The 24,285-nt window shown below is 43.0% G+C and overlaps 1 protein-coding gene across 1 annotated transcript; it reads left to right on the top strand.

Annotated features, from left to right (window-relative positions):
- Positions 1 to 9,421: 9,421 nt before the first annotated feature.
- On the top strand, positions 9,422 to 12,136 carry six3a (SIX homeobox 3a; the record flags this gene model as incomplete). Its single annotated transcript, XM_079279569.1, has 2 exons — positions 9,422 to 10,113; positions 11,944 to 12,136. The coding sequence occupies 2 exons, from the start codon at positions 9,422 to 9,424 to the stop codon at positions 12,134 to 12,136; spliced, it is 885 nt and encodes a 294-aa protein (XP_079135695.1).
- Positions 12,137 to 24,285: the final 12,149 nt, after the last annotated feature.

Genomic DNA, 24,285 nt, shown 5'->3' with positions numbered 1-24,285 from the left:
TTGAAATACGCATTTGTTTCGTTCGACAGAATTTAAAAATGTATTTGAAGACCGTTTTCTCTTTGTAGTCTAAAGTTCATTCAATTTAAATGTTAGCTTTCGTTGCATTACTGAAGGAAGATTTTTTTTTTTCCAAAATAAAGTGCTTTAAATATTTCTGTTGTATGGCTCTTTGGTGTTTTCCTTTTTCAGACTTAAAAATCAATCATTTCACGTGGCCTGTTGATTTACCAAGTGTCTGCGATAAATGAAGGTTGTAATCTTAGAGAATGGGCTGCAGAATAAATCCAGTGGTTTCAGGGCTTTATGATTTCATATGGAGCTATATCAACAGTCATAACTACAATAATAATAATGATAACACTGCATTGTTATCATTATTATCATTTTGCAACAGTATTATCCCCAAAACGTATATCAAAGAACCAAAATTATAATTAATACAGCTTTTTCTTCAGCGCTGTTGGGTCAAACTGCTGTTGACCTGTTGCACCTTTCCTTTTTATTGTACCTGTACAGCAGCTTAGCCCCCCCACCTGCTCTCCCAGACGTCCGCTATTGATCTGGTGAGCCAAACGGAGATGCGTGACACAAATCAGATTGGACTGGCGCTGCTCACCCGCGAGTAACTGGCTCCTCAGCCGCAGCATCTCTCCGTTATTATCCTGTCAACTAATATGGAGTTACAGGACGGTTAGTTCCGGTCCTCACCTCTGATTGGCTGCAGAGTCGAAGCCGCTGCGATGTGTTCTAGAAAAACACCTGAGAACCAACACGACACCGGAACCGATCCGTTGAACAGCAACTTTACGCAGAGACGATTCGTGATTTTTTTTTTTGTAGAGGAAAAGAATTCGCCAGATACTGAATCAATTATCAAATCGTTGCATCCATGTTATGAGAGAACGCATGAAGACCAACAACGCCACTTACTGCAACACTTCCTCCACAAATATCATTCGTTACACACTTATTGAGGACTGAATGGATGGACGGTAAATAGCACAGTACGTCAAATCAAATCTAGCCGGTGTGTTTTGGCTATACGCAACATGTCTCACTAGTTTAAGAAGAATGAATTTGCGATTCGGTTCAGCATTTTAGCCTAAAATAGCCGAGCAGCAACCCGACCCTAAAGGGCAATTTTATACAGGCAGAGGCTATAAATATTGCCTAAATTCAAAAAATATTTCTGGAAAGATTTTTCGAGGGTTTGGGATTTCTTGGTGAAAGATGATTCGTATAGAAAACATTGATACAACATCAAGTTTAAAATGACGTTGTGAGACTTTCCAGGTTTAAGGTTTATCGTGGCGATTTAAATACACTTTCACAGACACCGTTTTGAAGCACATTAAGGTGGACACATCCCGTTAATATTAATATCTTTGAAGTGGTGACTTAAGTCTCTTCAAAGTCCCGAAAATGAAATATACAGTAAGACGAACAGATTTAACAAAATGTAGTAATAATAATAATAATAATAATGAAAATATGAATGTAAAAGTGCAATAGGCCTAATGATGACAGCAAAAAATACCCCAAAAAACAAATTGCCTATATTGCAACAATATGCTGCAGTGAAAACTATGTGCAAATCGTCCAACCAGCCTCTGTTTGCAACTATACTCTTCCACTGTTGCTGCTGCCTTCCTGCCTGCTCTGTGCAGGACTTGTTCTCCTGAACAATGATCACAGCCGCGCAGGCCAACAATCCCATGCACACTGAGCGGATATGACATGGCCCACCTCTTTTACACTTCTTGCCAGTCTCAAACTTGACTCGGGGGTAAACGGGCAATCGAGTGGAGTAATGTGAAAAGCTGCAGTCAAGGAGGGAGGGGAGGGGAGAGAGACTGACGTCGGTTCCGTTCATTGCGTGCCATGCAAACACAACAACAAACAAAATGCGAGACAATGACAGGATCGTGGGTGACACTGTCACTGTAACCTTCACACAGACACAGAAAAGAGGACGAGAGAGGGGCACTCGATACGGATCTATAGATCACTCACATGAGGGGATTACTAAATAAAACTTCAATGAAAGCATTTACTCGCGGAGTGAGAGAGAAGTTGTTGTGAGAGGAGTTAAAGGATTGTGACCAGCAGCAACTGCAAGTGTTAACACTTTGCAACTACATATTCCGATTCAGGATGTACTGAAACATCAGTGGTAAACTATCAAAAGTAAAAGTGCTGATTACATCTAATGGTCAATTTCAGAGTGTAAACCCATTTTTAGAATATTATTGGAACGTTATTATTTGTACTTGATGTTTTAGCTGGTCCAAGTGGGACTATTTTAACCATAGGTTGTAGTTTAAAATAAAACTGTAAAATTATAATATATTTCATTTGTTCAACGTTTTGAAAATAACTAAATATTTCAAATAATGTATTGAAGTTAAAAAAGTATAACATTGCCCTCTTCAATAGTTAATTAAGATGAAGTAGCATAACATGGAAATACTACACTAAAGTAGCCTGCAGCTTCAGAATTGTACCGAGTGGGGGATAGACTTCCTTCCTTTCCACTACTGATATGTTAAGGAGTACTTCAAGACAGTTCACCTCTTATGGTCTTTATTACATATATTAGCCTGATGGAAGAAATATTGAGACACTTACTTATGTAAAGGCAGCTTTGCCACATCGTAAGAATACTCCATGACAAGAAAAAGTATTGTATTTATAAAAAGCCAAAGTATAAGCATGGCCCCTTTCAGTCAAATAAATGTTGCTGAGTAGAAGTACATGCATGTATCTCAATTCTTAAGCACCTCAGTAAATGTACTTTACACTTCATGCTTTTCTCTGTGTATCACAGCTGTTTGCATTTACACCCTAAATCATAATCTCATATCGCTGAAATAAGACGCTATTTCCCCGCTGTAATGATTAAATGGAAAGGGTCAGCTGTGGAGCACGTGGCCCGCCCAGCAGCACATGAACCCGGGTTAGAAGGGACCGCGTGGCCTGGCGGCCAAAGAGATGAGCGGCCTCGGCTGTATGCTGTCAGTGGTTTCTCCAACAACAGTAAGCTTTGAGGGCGATATGTCAGCCAGAGTAATTACGGCCTGTTAGCTCCCGTGACACCAGGCTCCAGGAGCATCCACAGCTCCGATCGGCATCTAAGAGCCGTGGCGCCTAATCAGCCCTGACAGTCAAGTCCAACACCGAGAGAAATTCTGTCAACATTTGTGCTGATGTAACTGTGCCCATCGTGTTACCTCTCCAGAGTCCACGGTGCACTTTTAGGCGCACACATGCAGATGAGTGATGCACGATGATTCTCTGAGGGTCGGATGTTGACATAGAGAAAAGTGGAGGTCTTGTTTTGCTCTTCAACAAAGTCATTGGGGGCTGGAAGGTGAGCATCATATGTAAAGCTTGGGGCAATGCATCTGATATGCACCCATTATTTATTTCTCCGTCTCTGCCTCTGTCTCCATATCAGCTCATCTACCTGGAAGAGCGAACACACGCCTCCTCCAGCGCTGCTGCTCCGTGTCATAACGCTGCAGCTCTTTAACACGAGGGACCAGGCGACTAAACTGATGGTGAAAGAGGCGTGGTGAGAACAATGTGCGCATTTGATGTGGAGGTACCGGCACATGATGGGTCGCTTGTACTTCGTGTAATAGACTACTGTACTTCGTGTAATAGACTACTGACATATGACCGAATGAAAGCAGAGAGAAAGTATGAATTCAGATGGGCCTTAAGTCCACTCATTCATAACTGGACACAAGTTATATTAAGTAATACATCTAAGTTGGATTTTACTTTGAACTTCCTCCCAAAATTTGGTGGCAGCCACCTGTTTTGGAAATGATAACTGGCGGGGAGGGAGAGACCAGACGAGCCTAATTGATTTTTAAGTGGCGTCTCTGTGGGTTAGAAGAGTAAGAGGGGAGTCCACTTCAGGGATCCGCCAAACTCCTCCAGTTTGTACCTGAATTGAGGGGCAGTGATGTGTTGCTGATGCGGCTCAACAAGCCACACTGGGGGCCAGACGGACAGAGGGAGGGGCCAGAGCCCGAGCTGAGCTGAGCTTGGTGCTCTGGTGGGGGATGGAGGGTGATCAAATGAACTTGCTTCTGCAGAAGCAATAAGCTGGCATGTCAAGCATCATTCAGCCAACAATAGAAGACATATCAGGTTCGATACAAACACCATTCTCTGTCCTCTCTCACACTCCCCACACTTTTAGTGATGACTGGACACTAATCTTTAAAACCGCGGTGCGTTTCCACACATTTGACTTCTAAGTCGTAAGGTGTGTTCATTTACAGCACTTTATGACAACTTCTTATTGTTCCATTAATAAAGACAAGAAGATAGGGCCACTGACCAAGCGTCGGCATTTGGCGACTATTGAGAACGTGTTGGGGTTGCTGCCAACGTCAGATTCTTATAAAGAATAGGTTATGCACCACCCACTTTCACTGAAAACACACACTCTCACACACATACACACCTACACACTAACAGGCATGTGTGTATGCACCATGGAGCCCGGACATGCAGAGAAAAAGCGACTCTCCCCGAGTGAGCGGATGAAAAGGGGGAGAGGGAGGCCGTCCTGCAGCTCCACTCTTCCAGGGTCTCACACACAAGATCCGGGCGCACGGCTCCATTGAGTACAAGGAGGCTTTTGCATGGAGGTTCATTAGAAGTAACGAGTTGACACAAGGTAAATCTTAATGTTGAGGCGCCTTTCTCTACCGGCCCGGGGAGGAGCCCTCATTAACTGTCGCTAACAACCCGTGTAAATACACTGATTGGACAGCTCCGATACAAGCTCCCAGCCCTGCCAGGAAGTCCCCCTAATGAGACCACACAATAACAACAATAAAAGAAAGGGGAGAGAGAGGGAGGGAGGGATGGAGGGAGAGAGAGAGAGAGAGAGGGGTGTTAAAACTTGTGTACAAGCTTTGCTAATGAAGTTGGGCGCCATATTTACAGATCATTATGACAAAACTATCACAAAAAAAATACGTTTTCCATTTCTTTCATTTCAAATGAAGGCATTATTGTGTTTCGTGCTTGACATACTTGGAGGGGTGACCTATTGCACCTGAGAATACAAGTAGTTGGCGACTGTATACAGTTTAAAGTACAGTAACCGACTTAATCGTTTGTCGCTTTTGGGTCATTCAATCAAGTAAATCATACGCAAAACGATATGCGTAATTTTAGCCTTCAAAGGGTTTGAAAAAGAAAAAAACAACATTGCTTCTGCAGCAGTAGGTTATCTGAGAGCAAGAGATTATGCACTGTAAAAAATATCAAAACACTTAATTCTTAATTTTATCATATTTATTCATCAAACATGATGAAATTCTGCCAATTCTGGCGATGGTGATTCCAAATATCTTACGCGCATGCAATAATTTTGCAGAAACGCGTGCGACCATCTTAAAGCAAAACACACATTTTTCTAATATTTCTTCATTATGATTAATAAAATTGCACTGATTAAAAATTGTCATTACAAAAGTGATATGAAATGGTCACATGTTGTTGCTAGAGGTTTCACACTTTTTCAGCCAGAAATATACTTTTGCAAAACTGAGTGCAACGCTAGAATGGTTAGATTGATACTTCTTACAGTGTAGAATCAGTGAGTCTCGGTACACTGGCATGGCCAGCGTGGGATGGAGGGGGTTGTGCGCCCAGTCCCGACAGCAGCACACATCTGCTCTGCAAACGCACAAATCTCCGGTGCTCGGTGAATAGAAATAACACTAAATATGCGTTAAATGATGATCTATACGAAGAGATATGTGATGAGCAATTTACCTCTTTCAAACTAAAAATGCCCGAGGAGTTTATGTGTATAATTTCACAAATATTCCTAAAAAATTCTCGTTGAGCATTATTCGCAGCATCATATTCGGAAACGGGTCTGCGTAACTTACAGGAGCAGCGGTTGATTTTCCATCCTGGTCTTGGACAAATTAACCGGTGAAATAGCGGTGGACCAGTGTTACGTCCAGTCCCGAGCACGGGAATGGTAACGGTCCGTGGACTGGACCCGGCTCACAGCTCTGCAGGGGACGAAGAACAGCAAGCAGAAAAAAAAACAAGAGCCAAAAGAAGAAAGCTACCTCCTGATATAATTGGTGAAAAAACACCAGCGTTGAATTCCCACATCACCAAAATAAAATGTCTGGCAAGAGATTTGATAATTAAAAGTCCTGAAACGTTCAAACTGAAAAGCATGCACGTATGCATTCAAATCTATAAAGAGGCAACTCAGTGTAAAGAAATAAGGAAAATGAAAACCGTGATTTATTACGTACCCGTCGTTGCTCGAAAGTGTCGTCTTGTGTATTGTAGAGATGCATCCAGGATGGAGTCTGTCCTGTGTTTGCCAGGGAGGGGTGTGCTGTCTTTTCTGGCCAGCCTCTGCCAAACCAGGGTCAACGAGGGAGCAAAAAATAAAACAAGACCCTTTTCTTTCGTGCCTTCTTTCTCTTTCCCTCTTACCTTTTACAGTCAACACCTTTTTCTTTCTTTCTCTCATCCGGTCCACTTCTCTCTCCCTCACTCCCGTACATGACGTAACATCAGCTTTGTTTGTTTGATCCCCTTATTGGAACAGACCGATAATGAAAATAACTAATTGGCAATTAACCAGTATGGTAACATTCATTGCGTGCAGCAAGAACTGTTGGAGCTAAATAATAGTCGGCTGGAACTAGTTTAACAGCAAAAACCTTCATGTATATTAAAGTGTTTTAAACAAAGTTTGACGAAGTGAATTACAGAAGTATTGATTGCAAAACAGACTTCTCTGTCTGCTTGACCAACACATTATCGGTGTTTTTAGAGTGCAAAATGTTGTTTGTGTTGTCGTGTCTGGAGGTTTGGGCTGTAAGTAAACGGAGAAGACGCTAAATTCTCGATGTGCTTTCAGAGCTCTCGTCCCCCGCTGCTCGGAACATTCAGCAAGCCCTCGGATAAACACACAATTACGGCAGGTGAATAAACTTGTTTGGGGGGTGTTAATTACATGCTTAGCGCAAACAAAAGCCATGTAAAAGAATGTGAATTAGCACTGGCTCTTTCCCCCTCAATCCCCATTCAGGTTTTGCATTTCGCCTCTCGTCTTTTTAGGAGTGATTTCCGAATTGCCTGCGAGGGCTACTCCCAAACAAACAGGCTCCTCCAAAACATAAAGCTGGATAATACCTGTAGCCTTGGCTTGAATGGTGATCATCTAAATTGGTGCACCAGGAACCCAGTCAGGTAGGCTTTGCATATTCGGAGTAGTGCTGCTAAGCCTGCACTCTCAACTTAATTTTGGGGTCGTGCGTGCATGTGCGTGTGTGTGAGAGAGAGAGGGGGGGGGGGGGGGGATATAGGCTGGGAGGTTAGTTTTAACACCAGCATGAAAATACCAGCCTTTACTTCCAGTCCACAGAGCTTTCCAACAGGACCAATTCAAGTGCCACTTGGAATTAGTTCTCCTGAGGTTCGTACTGTAGCGCAGTGGACAGGTTTGATCCACTCCCCTACCCCCTCACACATACGCGCACGCACTCAACCCCAAAAGACACGCACGAACCAAACGCCTGACCCTGCAATAGGATCATCACAACCCCTGCTCTGTGTCACATACACCTATGGATGTATGAATGAAAGGGCCCTCTTTTTCCCAAAACCCATGCGTAAAAGTGCGTAAACGCGCGTACCTGCACGCTCGCACCATGCAGTTTTGTCAGTTAAGGTGAAACGGTGAACACAAACAGGTAGCACTGACTGTGCATGCATGCATCTCCAGCTGGTCTACTCACTGTCCCTCCAAGCTTGAAGTCGTTGGTCTATCTGGCCAGCCCCGGAGAATGTGCAAATCTGAGAGAGGGAAGGAAAAGTTTTGAATTCCTGAATGATTTTGTAGAAAGGCGGCTTAGGATCATTATGTCAGCTTTATTGAGGGCGGATTAAGCGGAGTCTAGATGCTACGCCTTGTACACGGCCCTTTCACAATGTGAGCACTGTTCGTGTTAGAGTGAACTCACACTATTTTAACACCCTATAAGCCCTGTCTAAATATGAACCCGTTTTAGCCATAAACATGAAAATCACACCGCCGTGCTACTGCTGTAAGCCGAATCCTGTGACTGGATGTGGACATTGATCGTGTCCTAGCCACATGGATCGAATACATGAAAACTGCTTTTATGTCCCCAAGAAGCTTTCATGTTGCCATTTGATTGTAATTCCAATACTAATGGTATTAATTAGAGGGCTGGACCATCAAACACAAACCCGTGATAAACTGGTGGCATTAAAAGGGTGATGCCACTGGTAAATTCGTTTTTCGAACTGACACGCCATTATCTTTGTTTAATCAACACAACGCTGCGCATCGATATTCATTTGGAACAATAAATTGTGTTGGTTGGAGAGGGGACAGCGGGCAGGGGGCCAGGGCTGCGCCCAGCGTCCCGGAGGCAAGGCTGGGGACAGCAAGAGTGGGAGCGGCATCACACTGCAGCCTTCACCCGGACCAGCACACACCAAACACAAAGTGACCACACACACTAGCGAGCCCGCGTAAAGTCATGCTCAGACCACGTCATTAAATTGCGAACATGCATTTCAAAAAAATCATCGACAGATCCAGGGCAAAAGCCAAAAGAGTAAAGGACCGTGTCACAATTTGATCTTTTAGAAAACAAGCAAATGGAAAGTGATAATATGAAAAGGAAAAACATGCAAGACCCTAACGCCTTCCTTTCCGTCGCACAAAATATTTTAAAAAAACATTTAAAAAAGTAGCTACTACAGGAAACAGTGTACGAAAATAATGTGCAAATTGACTCGCTTCAATTCAAAACGTGTATTCCGGAGCCGCAGTCATTGGTTGTCCATTTGTCACCCTTTTAAAGCTCCCTCTGCCTCCCTCCCTTCCTCCCTCCCTCCCCGTCTCTGCTAAGCATCTCCAGTCTATATATCTTCTTTAGCTTTAACGAGCCTCGTTAAGATCGCAATAATATTCCACCCTCTAATTGCTCATTCCATTCAGCAGATAGGCGAGCATTGGCTTGTGCCTGATGCGCGCGGTGCGGTGGGAGGGTTGCTGTGGAGATCCGAGACTCTGATAACCCCCCGTGTGTGCTGCACAAGTGGTGAAAGCCTCGCGCTACGTACTGGCTAATGATTGGCACGCTTGACAGTGATTGGCAGGGCTGCCATGACAACGCTACAACGACACCAAGAAGACCAATAGAAAAGGGAAACAAAATGTTTCAATGCTACACTCAACGGCGGATTTAGGGGGGAGATATTATGAGGCTGGTGTCATTAGGCGATAGCCATTGAATCATTCAATCTTTTTTACTGGCCGTATTTTTTCGGTTTCTCCTTTTTCTCGATAATTTTCTTTCTCTCTCAGGTCATTCCCATGGTTTTCAGATCCCCTTTAGAGCTTTATCCCTCCCATTTCTTCCTGCCAAACTTCGCTGATCGCCCTGTGCTACTGGCGAACAGCGCTCCCACCACCCGGTCTCCAGAAGACTTGTCCATGTTTCAGCTACCGACCCTCAACTTCTCCCCGGAGCAGGTGGCTAGCGTCTGTGAGACGCTGGAGGAGACCGGGGACATCGAACGGCTGGGCCGTTTCCTCTGGTCCCTGCCTGTGGCTCCGGGAGCGTGCGAAGCGATCAACAAGCACGAGTCCATCCTGCGCGCCCGGGCCGTGGTAGCGTTCCACACGGGGAATTTCAGAGATCTCTACCACATCCTGGAGAACCACAAGTTCACTAAGGACTCGCACGGCAAGCTGCAGGCCATGTGGCTGGAAGCGCACTACCAGGAGGCCGAGAAGCTCCGCGGTCGTCCCCTCGGACCGGTCGATAAGTACCGGGTGCGGAAGAAGTTTCCGCTCCCTCGGACCATCTGGGACGGCGAGCAGAAGACGCACTGTTTTAAAGAGAGGACACGGAGCCTGTTGCGGGAGTGGTACCTTCAGGACCCATATCCAAACCCCAGCAAGAAAAGGGAACTGGCTCAAGCCACTGGACTCACTCCCACACAGGTCGGAAACTGGTTTAAAAACCGGAGGCAACGAGACAGAGCCGCGGCGGCCAAAAACAGGTTGGTGTTTTTTTTTTTATTATCGTTGCTGTCAAAACACGACAATGTTCAAAAGTTTGTCTAAAATGCCTGAAACCAACAAGGAACAATACTAGATTTTATTCATCGAGGAGTTGTGTTTACGGACAGAGACTGTCTCGGAAAAGGACGAGTCTGTCTGCCAGGGGGAGGGAGCAGGCTGCGGCGACATGTTTGTGATGACGTGAAATCAGGATCAACATCGACAATACTATTTACGCTGTTGTGAATATCCAAAACTGTCTTTTGGAAATACAAAACGTTTTTTATTTAAATATATTTAGAATAACTTCTACGAAACATTTTTGGCAAGTATGTAATTTAACTTTGCTGGTATATTTGAACAAAATCTGGAATCATCAATTATACACATAAAACACTATACATATTAAAACTGAAGTTAGTTGTTCAAATAACTTCGAATGATAAAATAATAATATAATAACAAACTGGATTGCTGTAATTGAGCAGTGTTTTCAAATAAAAACAGCTTGTTTATGTTTTCCGTGTGAAAGTAATGTAATAAATGACTAAATATTAAAAAGTGCTGCAACAATATCTATATATAGCTATATATATTACATAGAACCCCTATTCAGATGATAATAGTATAAACAACCATATTAATTATTTTATTCAGTAAAAGTAAAAAATAAACAGGACTGGACACGTCTTAATATTTATTTAGCCAAAAGTTAAATAGTTATATCGATATATTTTAATACATTTGAAATTGTCATGTTTTGCAAATCATTAAAAAAATATTCTTGTATGATACCAAAGCTATATGGTTTATTTAGGCTGCACCGTATAGTTACATGTAACATGTACTATGGTGCATTTGTCATTTTAACATAACATACTTAGCATTGTTGAAAAATATTATCTCAAAGGATCATAGAGATAGTATAGATATTACTTGACTAAAATGAGCGTGCGTATTAAAAGACATTTAAAGACATAGGCTGTATTCATAACATTGAGTGTGGTATCATTCCATTGAAATGCTATAATTGATTAGAAAATACCTCGGAGAGTACTAAGCCATATGAACACTATTCTAATCTTTTTGCTAAATGAAGAGATATATTTCCAGCCTGATATTATCCCGCAGTGATGGAGTTATTATCATGAGTGGATTGGAGATAAACATTTAGGATGATTGGAGTAACCTGGATCTCGACGTCACTCATTCATACGCTTCCATTTCCATCAGACTGAAAACTATCTGTGTCAAAGCCTCACGATGTCTGCTTTTTTGACCAAGACCTATATTTTATTGAACTAATAATTATTTGGAAAAGAAACTGCAGAATCTCGGGTTCTACGGGTTCTTGGTAAGATAAATAAAACTGTGCAGCACTGAAGCAAAATAAAAAATGTAGTGCAAATGCTGATGAAGCAGAATAAAAACAAAATAGCAACAGACTGCTGTAAAGAATGCCATCAAACTGCTTTTCAAAAGACACCAAGTTGGATTCAAATCTTAGTTTTCTGCATGTCACGTAATTTAAATGCCAGATTGCTGACTTGCGCGTTGAACGCCTACTTTTGTAGAAAAACTAAATAACTCATTGCATTTCCTCCAACATTTGGTAGTCTAAATAGTGCTGTGTTTTGTCCCCTGAAAGCTGGCTATTTGATAAAAGCATGCATGCATGGCTGGGGCCGGCAGGGGGAAAGAAAGGCGAGTTTGAACCCCTATTTTGCAGGAGGAGGAGGGGAAGGGGGACATTCTCAGGTCTAATTGCCATTTCTCTCATTTTTTTCTTCTTTTTTCCCCCTCCCCTCCCGGCTTCTTTTCTTCTCCAGGCTCCAACACCAAGTAATAGGACCGAGCGGTATGAGGTCCCTGTCAGAGGCCGGCCTCACCCCTCACAGCTCGGCAGAGTCGCCATCAACCGCGGCCAGTCCGACCACCAGTGTTTCCAGTATGGCAGAGAGAGTTGATACTGGGACGTCCATCCTGTCCGTCACATCCAGCGACTCGGAGTGCGATGTATGATACGGAGGAAAAAAACACACAAAAACAAACAAAAAGAGAAATATTTACAGGGAAAATGGACCCGAGAGGAAGAAAAAAAGACTTATCGCGGATGAAAAAAGGACCGATTGATATAAATATTAAAATAAAAAGAGATAAAAGCACGTCGTTTTTTTATATTAAAAAGCGCTTTCAAAGGACCCACGCCTCCCCCTCCTCTTCATACCCCCACGCCACCACCACCACCACCACCACCACTACTACTAGACTACTTGCATGATGTCTTTTTATTTTTTGTTTTGTAATCAGGGAGAATAACCTGAATGCAAGATTTTCCATCAGGAACATCGATCAGAGGGAATAAAAACAGATCGTCTTGGTGTCTTCGTCGCTTTTTTTTCTTTATTTTTTTGTCCTCATCTCCGTTTTAAGTCCTAATGATGATGATGATGACGGCGAAGCAGCCGCCATGCAGACAAGATGCAATCCTGTTTTTACTTTTGTTCATCAGACAATCATTTTAAGTCGTAAGCACCTTTTGAAATACACTTCTGTCACTGCCTGTGTGGGGTACATGGTCAAAAAAATGTTGAACGGAACCGTTTATGACTGTATCAGATTTTTATTTTCAAAATTTTATATTGAATTATGTATGTCTCAAATAATGCGATCATTCTCCCGGTCTGTAATATACGTGTAGAAATATGCTTGTACATAATTAATGCTCTCCCCGTCTCATCCTTTTCTATCCCTTCCTCACTTTTCTTGACTTGGTGTTCCTACATAAAATATTTGTCAAAACTTACAACTGAAGTGCACTAGGCGTTTTTGTTGATTTTGGCTGTGTTCTGGGGGGTTGATAATGAGATATGTTACCAGTCACATTTATGCAAAGAGAAAAAAAGACAATGAAAAGTGGAATTGCGTGTTATTACTACATTGATTCAAGTCTGCAGGCTGCCCCCCCCCACCCCCCCCCCTTCTCTCCTCTCTGCCGCCCCAGGGTCGCTCAAAGCGCTTATTTACATTCGCCTATTCAATGTTTCTTTCTTGCGTGGTTATTATGTTAATGTACCATACAATTCTAAATCAAATACAGTATTCAATTTGCTATACTTCTTTGCATGATGTCTGTCTCTCCATCCGATTACGGATAAGGGCATTGATAAGTGGCTAAACACATGTTCATATTGGGTCATTATTGGCTTGTGGAAGCATGAATGCTTGGCTTGGCTCGTGCGTTCCCGGACCAGGTTGTGCACTCAGCGGGCTGAACTCACCTTAAAGGAGTTTGGTTTTTATTTCCGGAAAAGAGCAACTATTCATCATATTGGTGTAAACTGTTTGGTCTTTGACGGTGACGAAACGCTGCATTAAAATGTTTTAGATTTTATTTTCCAGAACTATACTTTACCCCTTTCCTAATTTATCATTACACCCCTGGTTCTAACTTATGTGATGCAGGTAATATGTATATATATATATATATATATATATATACGGCTGCCTCCTTATAGTCTACTGCACACATTCTGGCAAACGTCAACGTCATGCAGCACTTAAAAATGTGAGTGCTATTTCCCCTTTTGTTTACCGTTGCTAGTGAATACAGAAATTAAGTAAACGCGCCATTAAATGGGCTAATCACGATGGGACTCCTCCCCTGTCCCAATCTCCCATTGTGGCCCGCTGAAAAGAGCTTTTCTTCTTCGGACGAGAACCATTTCCCCCTCCAAAAAAAGGCTTTCTCTCCTGCAGTCCCTTTCCATCTAAATCCCCAACCAATTATACTGCAGACTAGGGCACATTTGCTACAGGACACTGTTGCAGGAGCCATGGTTTAGTCGGATGGAAAGATTCGTAGAAGCAGTGCTGAGGATTTCCCTATGGAAATAACGGCGCCGTATTAACTGCAGGCAACTCTGTGATACGCGCTGAGTGTTTGTGAGTGTTGCAGTCGTGTATTAAGTAACAGAAAGTAGGACAGGGGCTGCTGTTTGGCTCAGGGAGACCGCAGGACTATTCGAACAGGGAAAACCTGCAGCTCTGGCACCAGGACAGATGTCTCGCTGACATTTGATTATAATAAGACAACTGAAACGCTACTTTTCTAACAAGTGTAACACAGGTGCTGTAGGCCCACCGTGGTGTCAGGATGTTTAGATATTTTATGCAGGATGTTTGCCAATTTTGTACAAAGTCTGAAAGCTTGAATGGGCGGTGTGTGCGTGTGAATAAATGCACATGCAAAAGAGGCTGAAAGGGGATATTTAACATAGAGACCAGGAAACCAATTTTGCCACAAAGGTGTGCCTTTAATCAGACTCATTTGTTAATTTAATGGCTACAAGTTATTAACAAAGCAGGAAATGGGCACGTGTGTGTAAAAAACTAAACAAAAAAACAACCTGAAATTCAATCATAGCTCATAAAAATTGTTGTTAAAATAATTGTTTTGTTGTTGTAAAGTGAAATCCGCTTGGCTAAATCTGAGATCCAGTTTGGCAAAAGTAAAAATTGTTCTAAAGAGTATACTGTTTAGATCTGACTATGGGTTATGTTTTTTCTTTTCCATAATGTCACCAGTCTCCACTGGATGAAATGTGCGCATAAGCTATCTGCATGCATAAGTCTCCCTCAGACGGATACCAATCAAAACACAAAAACAAGTGTGTCAAAAGCCTCAGCCCTGCGACTCAATAGGCCCGTGATCCTGAAATAACCGAGGTGCAGACCAACGCAAAGCTCAGCTCCCCGCCTGGCTGAAACACACTGCCGCACTCATATGCAGTCGATTGCAAATGAGGTAAATCTGTATCATATTTTAAACCCATTCCGGGTCTTAAATCGGCCTGGCAGAGCCAGATAGGCCCTATCAAGAGCACCGAGGGGCCATGGCACCGCCGCACCACCAGACCCTTATCACACCCCCCGCCTCTCCATTTACGCACTCCACAAGTTTTATTGGCAGCGACAAGTCCCGGCTATGATTGAGATTAAATTAATCGTAAACTGAAGAGCATTTTTTTTTATCGGCAAAGGAGGACACGAGGATTAGAGCTCTATCTAAGAGATGGAGCCACAGATAGGGACTCATGAATACAAAACAAGCCATGAATGGGCTTCATTTGTGCGAAGTTACGTTCATCATCCCAAGGCTGTGGAAACGCAGTGTGAACATGCTGATATACACTTAAATTACTTGAGAGAGGGAAACAATTATAAAAGCGAAGTGTTTGTTTGAAATAATGTGTAAAAAAAAGTCAGCAAAAGATTGAAACTTTGGAGTGGACTTTTACACCCTTCATTTAAACAAACAGTCTATTCAAATCATATATTCATAATGGATTTGCATAAATGCAACAATAAACTATGTGTTAAAAATAGTACAGGAATTAGACGCTATGGTATGACACCACGTTAATGCCAATATTTATTAATAGCATCGGGATTTTTGAGTCGGACGTGTTTAACCATAATGAGACGCATGCAAACAGATACATGATGCTCCTCGCTGTAAACGTGTGTAGGCCAGAGTGGCAGCAGTAAAAAGTGCTGGAAGTGTGAGTCTATCTGTTGCCGGCTGGGGTCATTAACAGTGGGGGAGCTCTTGATCGTGATCTGTCAACTCAAATATGGATCACAAGACAAAGGAACTTAGCGAGGAGTAATCTCTGTGTGTGATACTTTCATGCGAGTAAACGAGAATGTGAGACAAGTGCGGCAACAATGGAGACTCGCAGGGTTTTTTCTTCTTCTCTTTTCACTTCCTGAAGTTGTTTGGCATTTATGTGTGCTATAGTGCGTCTGTCGAACACGATTTGCACGAGCGTCAACAACATAAAGACGATGAGGTTTTTGTTTTTTTATGACTTCCAGATTTAAAGTCAGAGCGATTTAAAGTTTAAGAGGAGAGAGAGCGCACGTGAATGCTCTTCTAAAAAAAAACATAAAAAAATATTTTTGTTTGGATTGATGGCTGCTTGCGATTAGAGGTCATAGTTTACCTTCCTTTTCATTTCAAACCACAACATCTTGTTTACCGAAGTTAATGCAGGCACCGTCAGTCCAACAAGAGGAAGGAGGGGGGACTATTCAGCCGCAGTCTGGCGGTGAGAAATACTTGCCCTGCCCTGTTTTTTCTCGGATTTCACCGGTTAACTGAACACAACTTTCCTATTGGTGTGTATTCATGCAGCACCCAAAGAGCACCACTTCTCCCTATAGTCTCAGCAGCGCGGCTGTCGCTGCAGGAATGAGCGGGGCCGTTTGGACGAAACTTTGTGCTCTCACTCTCCCTTCGTCAATAGGTAAGACGCGGGGCCGCAGCATTCCTCCTGACTGGGCGGTAATTCATACTAAGTTATAAGACCATGACCTGACATTATGTGTTTCAGACGGACAGCTGCTGTTCTCCCTTTCTATGTCATCATGTGAAATATTAACAGCAATTAGGCATCCTTGCAAAGGTCAAAACAACCGAGTCTGCATTAATTACACCTCGTATTTTCACCTGACCATCACCCTTCAATCACAATTAACTGCAACACATTTTAGAGCAATTACAGAATATAGTTGCAGCCTGTTACATGGTTTTAGTCATATTAAAGGGGTTATAAGAGCTTAGAAAAGCACAATAAAACTCAATAAACTCAGCTGGAATGGTATACAAATATATGCTAATCGTGATGTGTGCATGGGGTCGGGACAACAGTTGCATTACTTGGCGTCGTTGTAAACAGGTAAACGTTGCGAGATGTGTGACCTTTAGACGATGTCCTATCATTTCAATTATGTGTGTCCGTGTCCGGCGTATATTGTGCGCGTTTTTACCAATGCCAGGCGCCATGCACCTGCTGCTTGTTGTCAACTGATCATCCCCCCTCCCAAGCCCATCACACAGTCTTTCACGCTCACCATTTATCACACGCACGCACACACATACACACACACACGCACGCACACACACACACACACACACACACACACACACACACACACACACACACACACACACACACACACACACACACACACACACACACACACACTCTCTAAGACTATAGGCAGCGTTTAGAAACGTTGCTCTATTAAATTGTAATTCACAAGACAGGAGGCAAAGATACAGGATTATATGTGGGCTATACGTATAGACAGATGGGATCATACTCTCTCTCTTTCATAGTCAAGTTGGGAGGTGTGTGTGTGTGTGTGTGTGTGTGTGTGTGTTGGGGGGTGTCAAGAAATACTTCAGTCTAATGCTTATTAGCGTGGACTGTCATTGCACAAGCCTCGTCTTTTTAAAACAAGCATAACATGAAAGCAACCCAACTCTGGCTTACTCAAGCGAACATGACCACCCCCCACCCCTCTCTCTCTCTCTCTCTCTCGCGCGCACACACACGTGCACGCGTATAGCCTGACATGGACAGCACATATGGAGGTTGTGTGTGTGTCTGTGTGTGTGTGTGTGTTGGGGTGGGAGCGCTTGGTGCAGGCTGTGATCTCTCGCCTTGTGCACACCGAGTGGACAGAGGGCTGAGCAGCTTAAATAGAGCCCCAGCACCTGTGTTTTCTACCGCCGTTCTCAGGCCTCCTTAGCATGGCACGGCACAGTACAGCACTGATGTATGCACTGAGAACCGCGCCGCGAACACGCAGGCGTTACACACACACACACACCATGTGCCAGAAATAGAAGCGAAGGGTGTGGGAGTTTATCTTCAGAATTAAGCTACAATGAATAATTACAATGAAATCCCATGTTGTGGGTTTACACGCTGCACCCCCTTTCCCACTCATGTTTTTGGTTGAAGATTATAATTAACAAACTTAAATAGACAGCTTTTAACCAATGTGCTTCATCAATCGACTTGACCAGGTTTAACAAACACAATAATCAATAATTTCTTGGTATATGAGGTCATTTAAAAGTGAATATAAAGTATTTCTGCTGCAATGGTCCATGTTGTTAAAAGAAGATGTAAAAGGGAACAAACAGATACATTGGACAAATAAAAAACACTTTCTCCTTCAAGAAACCACTACATCAGACTCCATCATTTTTCCCCGGATTTGGTGCGTTTTGGTGACACATCCCCCCTTTACTCCTCCTTTTCCTTCCATGAATTGGTGATTGTTCCCTGCACTGGTGCTGGAGGCTATTGTCTGTCAGCTGGAGCTGCTGTCTGGTCTGGTGCTGAAAGCACCGGATGAACCTGGACACGGACACCCGGTTCCATGTTTCCGCACACCTCACACATACACTCCTAATTGTCTTCTGTGACCGTTACGATTTCAGAAGATTATCGGCATAATGCCACCAAAGGCCTTTTGCATTAGAATGCTTAAAGATAAATATATTAATGGATGGATTGTAGTCTACGCCGCTAGAAACGAAGTAAAAATAAAAGTGGCCTCTGCTGTTGTCTTACTCCCACACACAAAGAGGTCCATGGAGAAGTAAAATGACCATGTTCTATAACGGCTGTTGAAGTTACATATTTTGTATCTAAATATACCACCTCAAACTGGGGTTATGTTCTGGATATTTCTGAGAGAAACATAGTTCAGTTTGGCCAAAGCAGGCCATTTGTTGTAGCCATATGTGAAACATTTGAAATTGTCAGCCAGATTTTCAGTGCAAATCATATCCTTTAAATGCCATTTAATATGCATTGGAGCCATACTTTTAAAATATGCATTGCACCATATCTGTTGATCATATTTGATTGGCCTCCTATGTGACACGCCGTAAAAAATACATTTACAAAAAGCCTCGGCTTTGGTAAAGCCTGCACGGTGACACGCCTCGTTTTTGTGCCCATGCACTTAACAAAAGGATGTCCTGATCAATGTAACCTCCATTTACAAAGCTATAGGATGGATTACACGGGATGCCAAGCTCACCAACAGCCCCGACCAGAGGTACACCTGGGGGTCCGCAGTGAGGGGACAGCGGCGGGGGCAAAGCCGGCCAGAGTGAAGGCTGAGCGGATCAGAGAGCCAAACGTGTTCCTCCACTGCCATCTAGAGGAAGCTTATGGAAGAAGCATGACCCCAAAGCATGTCTTTCCAAACCGTTCCTCTCATGTCAAGTGCCTACACTGAACCTGCATTACAATAAATGGGAACACTGTAGATGTCTTCTGCATCACTTAACATTTCCCCAAATGTCAGACTGACATGTTTGTCTTTGGTAATGTCTGTGTTTGAATCATGGCAGCTCAACATGAGCTTGTGCTGATGGAACCAGCAGTATAGAGTAAGTGTTTTTACCCCACTAAGCGCTGCCTGGCTATGTTCCACAGCATAGAGAGGCAGGACCACTGTTTCAGCACTTCTCTGTTAAATCCTCCTTGTGCTCCAGTTGATGTCAATGTGAGCACGAGCATACATCTGCAGGCTTGCACTACAGGGACAACTGCGGACCGGTGAAGTCATGCTGCCCACACACATACGCACACTGTGCAGGGCACATTCATTAAAGTTGCATTGCATGAAAGTCAAATGATGTTGGAACACTGAACCGGCCTCTCCATTTAGTTCTAGATCAAGGATTCAGACGCCAGAGAGTGTAATGGAACCCCCGATCCCTGGTTCATTTTTCAAAACTGATACCCAGAGTTTTACTGAGGCCGCCAAGGAGCCAAGTGACTGACTGGTGAGTGTGTGTGAGAGAGAGATGGTGGGATTGGTGGTGAGGAGGGGAGGCATAATGGTGTCCGCTGGAGCGCGGCCTTTTAGAGTTTAACTCCCCCTATTATGGAGAGCCGGGGCAGGGGGAGGAAGAGGACAGAGAGCAGGCAACAGAGGTTTCACTGTAAATGGAGAGTAAAATGCTTGCGGCAACTCGGCTTCAATCCACCATTAAATCTGTGTAGGAGGAGAAGGGTATGTCGGCATGTTCAAGCCATAAGCAATATCTTTTTCGTTTCACTTTGTACCAGTCATATGTCCTAAAACGGTTGCAGCCTGATTTCAGGTCGAGTGTACAAGCAAACTTTATCTTGGGTCACTGGAGTCGGTTTACGGCTCCACCAGCTCTAGTGGTGAGATGGAGATCCATCCAACTAGCACAGACTTATTCGCCAGTAGAGCCTGGAGGTAAATAAAAATGCACTTTGGGAGAAAATGATATGTGCATTCCTTAGAATCCTTAAAAGCCTGTACATTGTAAAGGACCCATAGAATGGGAATAGCCAGAAGAATAAATAAATGGATTATATATATATATATATATATATATATATATATATATATATATATATATATATATATATATATATATATATATATATATATATATATATATATATAAACAAAGGCAAACACAAACGTTGCACTGTGTGGTAACATGAAGAACATACTTTAATAATGCTGGATGAGAAGCTAAATTACAGTCTCCTCATTTGAAATTTTCCATTGTCCACCTCCCGCCTCACACACTCAGCTCCCTGTATCCAACTGAAAGGTTTTGCTTGTCATCGCTGCTCTCAGATGGAGATTAACCATCTGGAAAAAAGGGGAGAAAGTTGAATGACATTCCTATTTCAAATTCACGCTTCGCAATTTATTGTCTATGAGAGCATCTACTTAAGAGGCGCATGTAAGATGTACCTTGCTGGTTAATAACCGGCTCAGGGCTCTGGAGGCCCTCAGCTAAAGCGTGCTGTTTTGTCCGACCACTTTTTCTATTTTTAATAGGTTCCTGTACAAGAGTCGGCCGTGGAGTATCTTTAAAGCGGCTCTTTAAAACAGCTACTGTCCCGAGGTAGCCTCCAAAACACATGCATTATTGAAGCGGGCACCGGCCTTGTCCTCCGCACTCCCTTCACTCTGTCCAGTTCAGCAAGCACCAGCAGCTGCACAGCTCCCGTAAGAGCCGGGCGAGGAGACAGCAAACACAGCCCGAGTTGTTCAGAGCTCAGAGACCAGATGTATGACTGTGGAGGTGGATAAAAGAGGAGCAGTTACAGGTGAAAACATCAAATATCCTTCACAAGTCCAGGTGTTGTCGTTCAGCTCAGGAATGTGGTGGAGCTCCTCAGAGAGGTGATTCATTCTGATGGTAAATATGATCACACAGACACATCGAAGGAGAGACACGATATCACACATCGCTCATGAGGAGTTCACGCATCACAAATATTAATAACGATGGCAGAAGAAGTTACAGCAATATCTAAATGAGTCTTTCATTTGAGGACGATACACTGAACAATTAATAATCTAATTCTCAAGATCTTCTCTTTTAGGGATATACTGTAGAATTAAATCATTTAGTTTGAACAATATGCTGTTGATAATCAAACATCTAATCTTTGGCTTTTTGTCAGTATCTCCCTTGCTTTCTGCTGCACACACACACACACACGCACACACACACACACACACACACACAACACACACAACACACACTATCAAAACCAAATGCGAGCAGTTGCAGAGAATTGAGAGAGGGCAAAGGGAGAGGTTGAGAGCTGTGTAAATGGTCAATTGGCTTAACTCAGTGGTGTCTGTTGTTGGTGTGACGATGTCAGTGGGCGATGTGCAAATGTGCACTCTTTTGATTTCCCTGATGTAATCCTCCCCAGAATACTGGTGGCCTATAAAGCCCCGGGGAGGAGAGACGAGTGGGACGGCAGATAGTGTTTGTTCTGGGATTAAGATATGACTTCCTCATGCTCATTCATTCAAATGTCACACGCATGCAGCGTGTAAACACTGTATGTGTGTGTGTGTGTGAATTCACACGCAGGAACATACTCTTGTATTCACACTGTTTTTCTGAGTCTGTCCTTGTAGAGCATGCAGCCGGCTCATTATGCTACACTGCCATCTAGTGATCTACAACGACTCACATTTACGTGGAGAACATGCTTTTAATCAGAATGCAAACTTTGTCCACACTGAAATAACGGCTTACATTACCTGGAACTCATTCAGGACATCGCTGGAGAAGGATTGTTTGAGTGAGGATAACCTGGAATTATTTTCACTGCTGCCTTGTTACGCAAACATGACTCTGGCAATAATTAAGAGACATATTTTTACTATAACCACAGGGGGTCATCATGAGTCTTAATTCATGAAATGATGAGATGGAAGTGAAACTGAACACAACAGAAGAGCAACAGAATACATTACACAGAAAACGACTCACTACTCCACTCGAAAGAACACGCAGCCTTTCCTCTTGTCCATCAGCCCTCAATGGCCAATTCATGGCTTCCTGATAGATTCCAGCAGCTACATGTGTGTGTGTGTGTGTGTGTGTGTGTGTGTGTGTGTGTGTGTGTGTCAAGTCAAGTGTACAATAAATTACAAATGGTGTATACAGAAGCTTTAATGTCACTGACACATCACCCCCCTCCTCCCCTCTCCTCCCCTCTCTATGCCTATACCTCTCATTGTGTAGTGGAATTATACCCATGCCATGTTTTCTGCATTTCTCACGACTACTAAATTGCTTTGGCTGAAACCCAGGAGCGGTTGAAGCGCAACGGAGAAGCTAATCAAGCAGCAAGTGAACGGCAACAAAGCAAAAGAGACTTCAAGCAGCTGCCACTGCTTTGGGTGAGGCAAAAAAAATAACAACTGGAATCCACAGCTTGGAAACCAGAGGGCTATTTTATGTCATTGTTGTGAGTATGAGAACACAAATGAAACAAGAATGTGGATTTGTGAGCTGTTTAGGACTGTTGCACTGATATTATACCCACCAGTAATATTTGATCTGCTGTCAGACAGCACCCCTCTCTATCACTGTGTCTTTTTTTCATCACAGAACTTGTCAACTTTCAGTGATTAAAACATATTCAGATTGCTCTGGAAGGCAACAATGTGCTGTACGCATGAGATGAGTAGGCCCGTTTGTGCAAATCAGCTTTTTTTTAAACTAAAAAATAAACAAAAAAATACTAAAAATCTATTCTTGTGAGTTCTACTTTTCATAGCACATGAAACGTGATCTGGAGAAAGTAAGAATTCCCCTTCCCATTTGAGCAGACCACAGTAGAATATGCAAAGAACAATACTTGCAACTCCATGCTCTTCATTTCAGTTGCAGTTTTGTATATCCTGTACTGTCAAAGTGTGATACCTTGAGAGAACAATGCAAAAAGACGATGAAGCACAAAGTAGAAATACTGTAGTATCAGATCCAAGCTCTGCTCCCTTTTTATGTTGTATGTTCATCACTGTCATGCCTGTCGCCTTCTCTACACACGTGCAGTTACACTTTCTGATCACCAGGCGGCAGCAGCGTTCATCTCAAACCGGGTTTTTCAGCCCTTTTTTCAGCCTCTCTGCTCAGAACTCGGTTGCTTTCCCCCCTAAATCATGGAGAAAAGCAAACGGTCACCTTTCATCACGTCTGTTCTGAGGTTTTCTTCCTCTTCCAACAAATGTACACAGTACTAAGTGGAGTGAACACAGTGCGTCTCTGCACAGTGTGTGAGCGGAGGAGTGGAGCGTTTCATGTCTCAGGTCACTGTGTTTATTTGTGCCATAGGATCATATAAGTTTGTGTTCATAAAGCAGACGCCTTCATTTATACTCACCTCATCTTCCCTTTCTCCTCCATTTACAGATTGAATGCTGAGCTTACAACCTTCCCATCTTAGATGTAAGGAATACATGTTGAAGGCCACACTCCACAAACTGAATACTTTTACAGAAAGACAAAGGGTAAGGGCAGGAAAAACGAATTAGCTTTTTTTTTATGGTATACACAGTTTGCCCCTGAACTGTTGCTCACCTAACTGTGAGGGGTAATAAAGATGTAATCCACAAATTACATGCCGTACCATCTATTATAGCCCATGCACCTTGCATGCAAACGTTGTCTTATAGTCTTTAGAAACAGTAAATCCGCTTCCATTTTTCTTTTTACACAGTACCAATATTAAAGCGTGTTCACACACACACACACACACACACACACACACACACACACACACACACACACACACACACTGAGTCAACGGTCTGGCAGGTTGAACCCGTTGGTGTGTAGCTGGAAACAGATGAACCTGGACTGTACACACTCAAACAGACAGGCCTAGTGTGCACAATCAACACCAATACTCATAGATGACCATTAGAGAAGTTCCCTTGAACTGCTCCAGAGCGAGAACAGACAACGACAGAGCAGGATGCGACTCAGT

Source organism: Melanostigma gelatinosum, assembly GCF_949748355.1.
Source record: "Melanostigma gelatinosum genome assembly, chromosome: 12".
NCBI lineage: Eukaryota > Metazoa > Chordata > Actinopteri > Perciformes > Zoarcidae > Melanostigma > Melanostigma gelatinosum.
The sequence above is the reverse complement of the archived record's forward strand: the minus strand, read 5'-3'. Positions and strand labels throughout refer to the sequence as shown.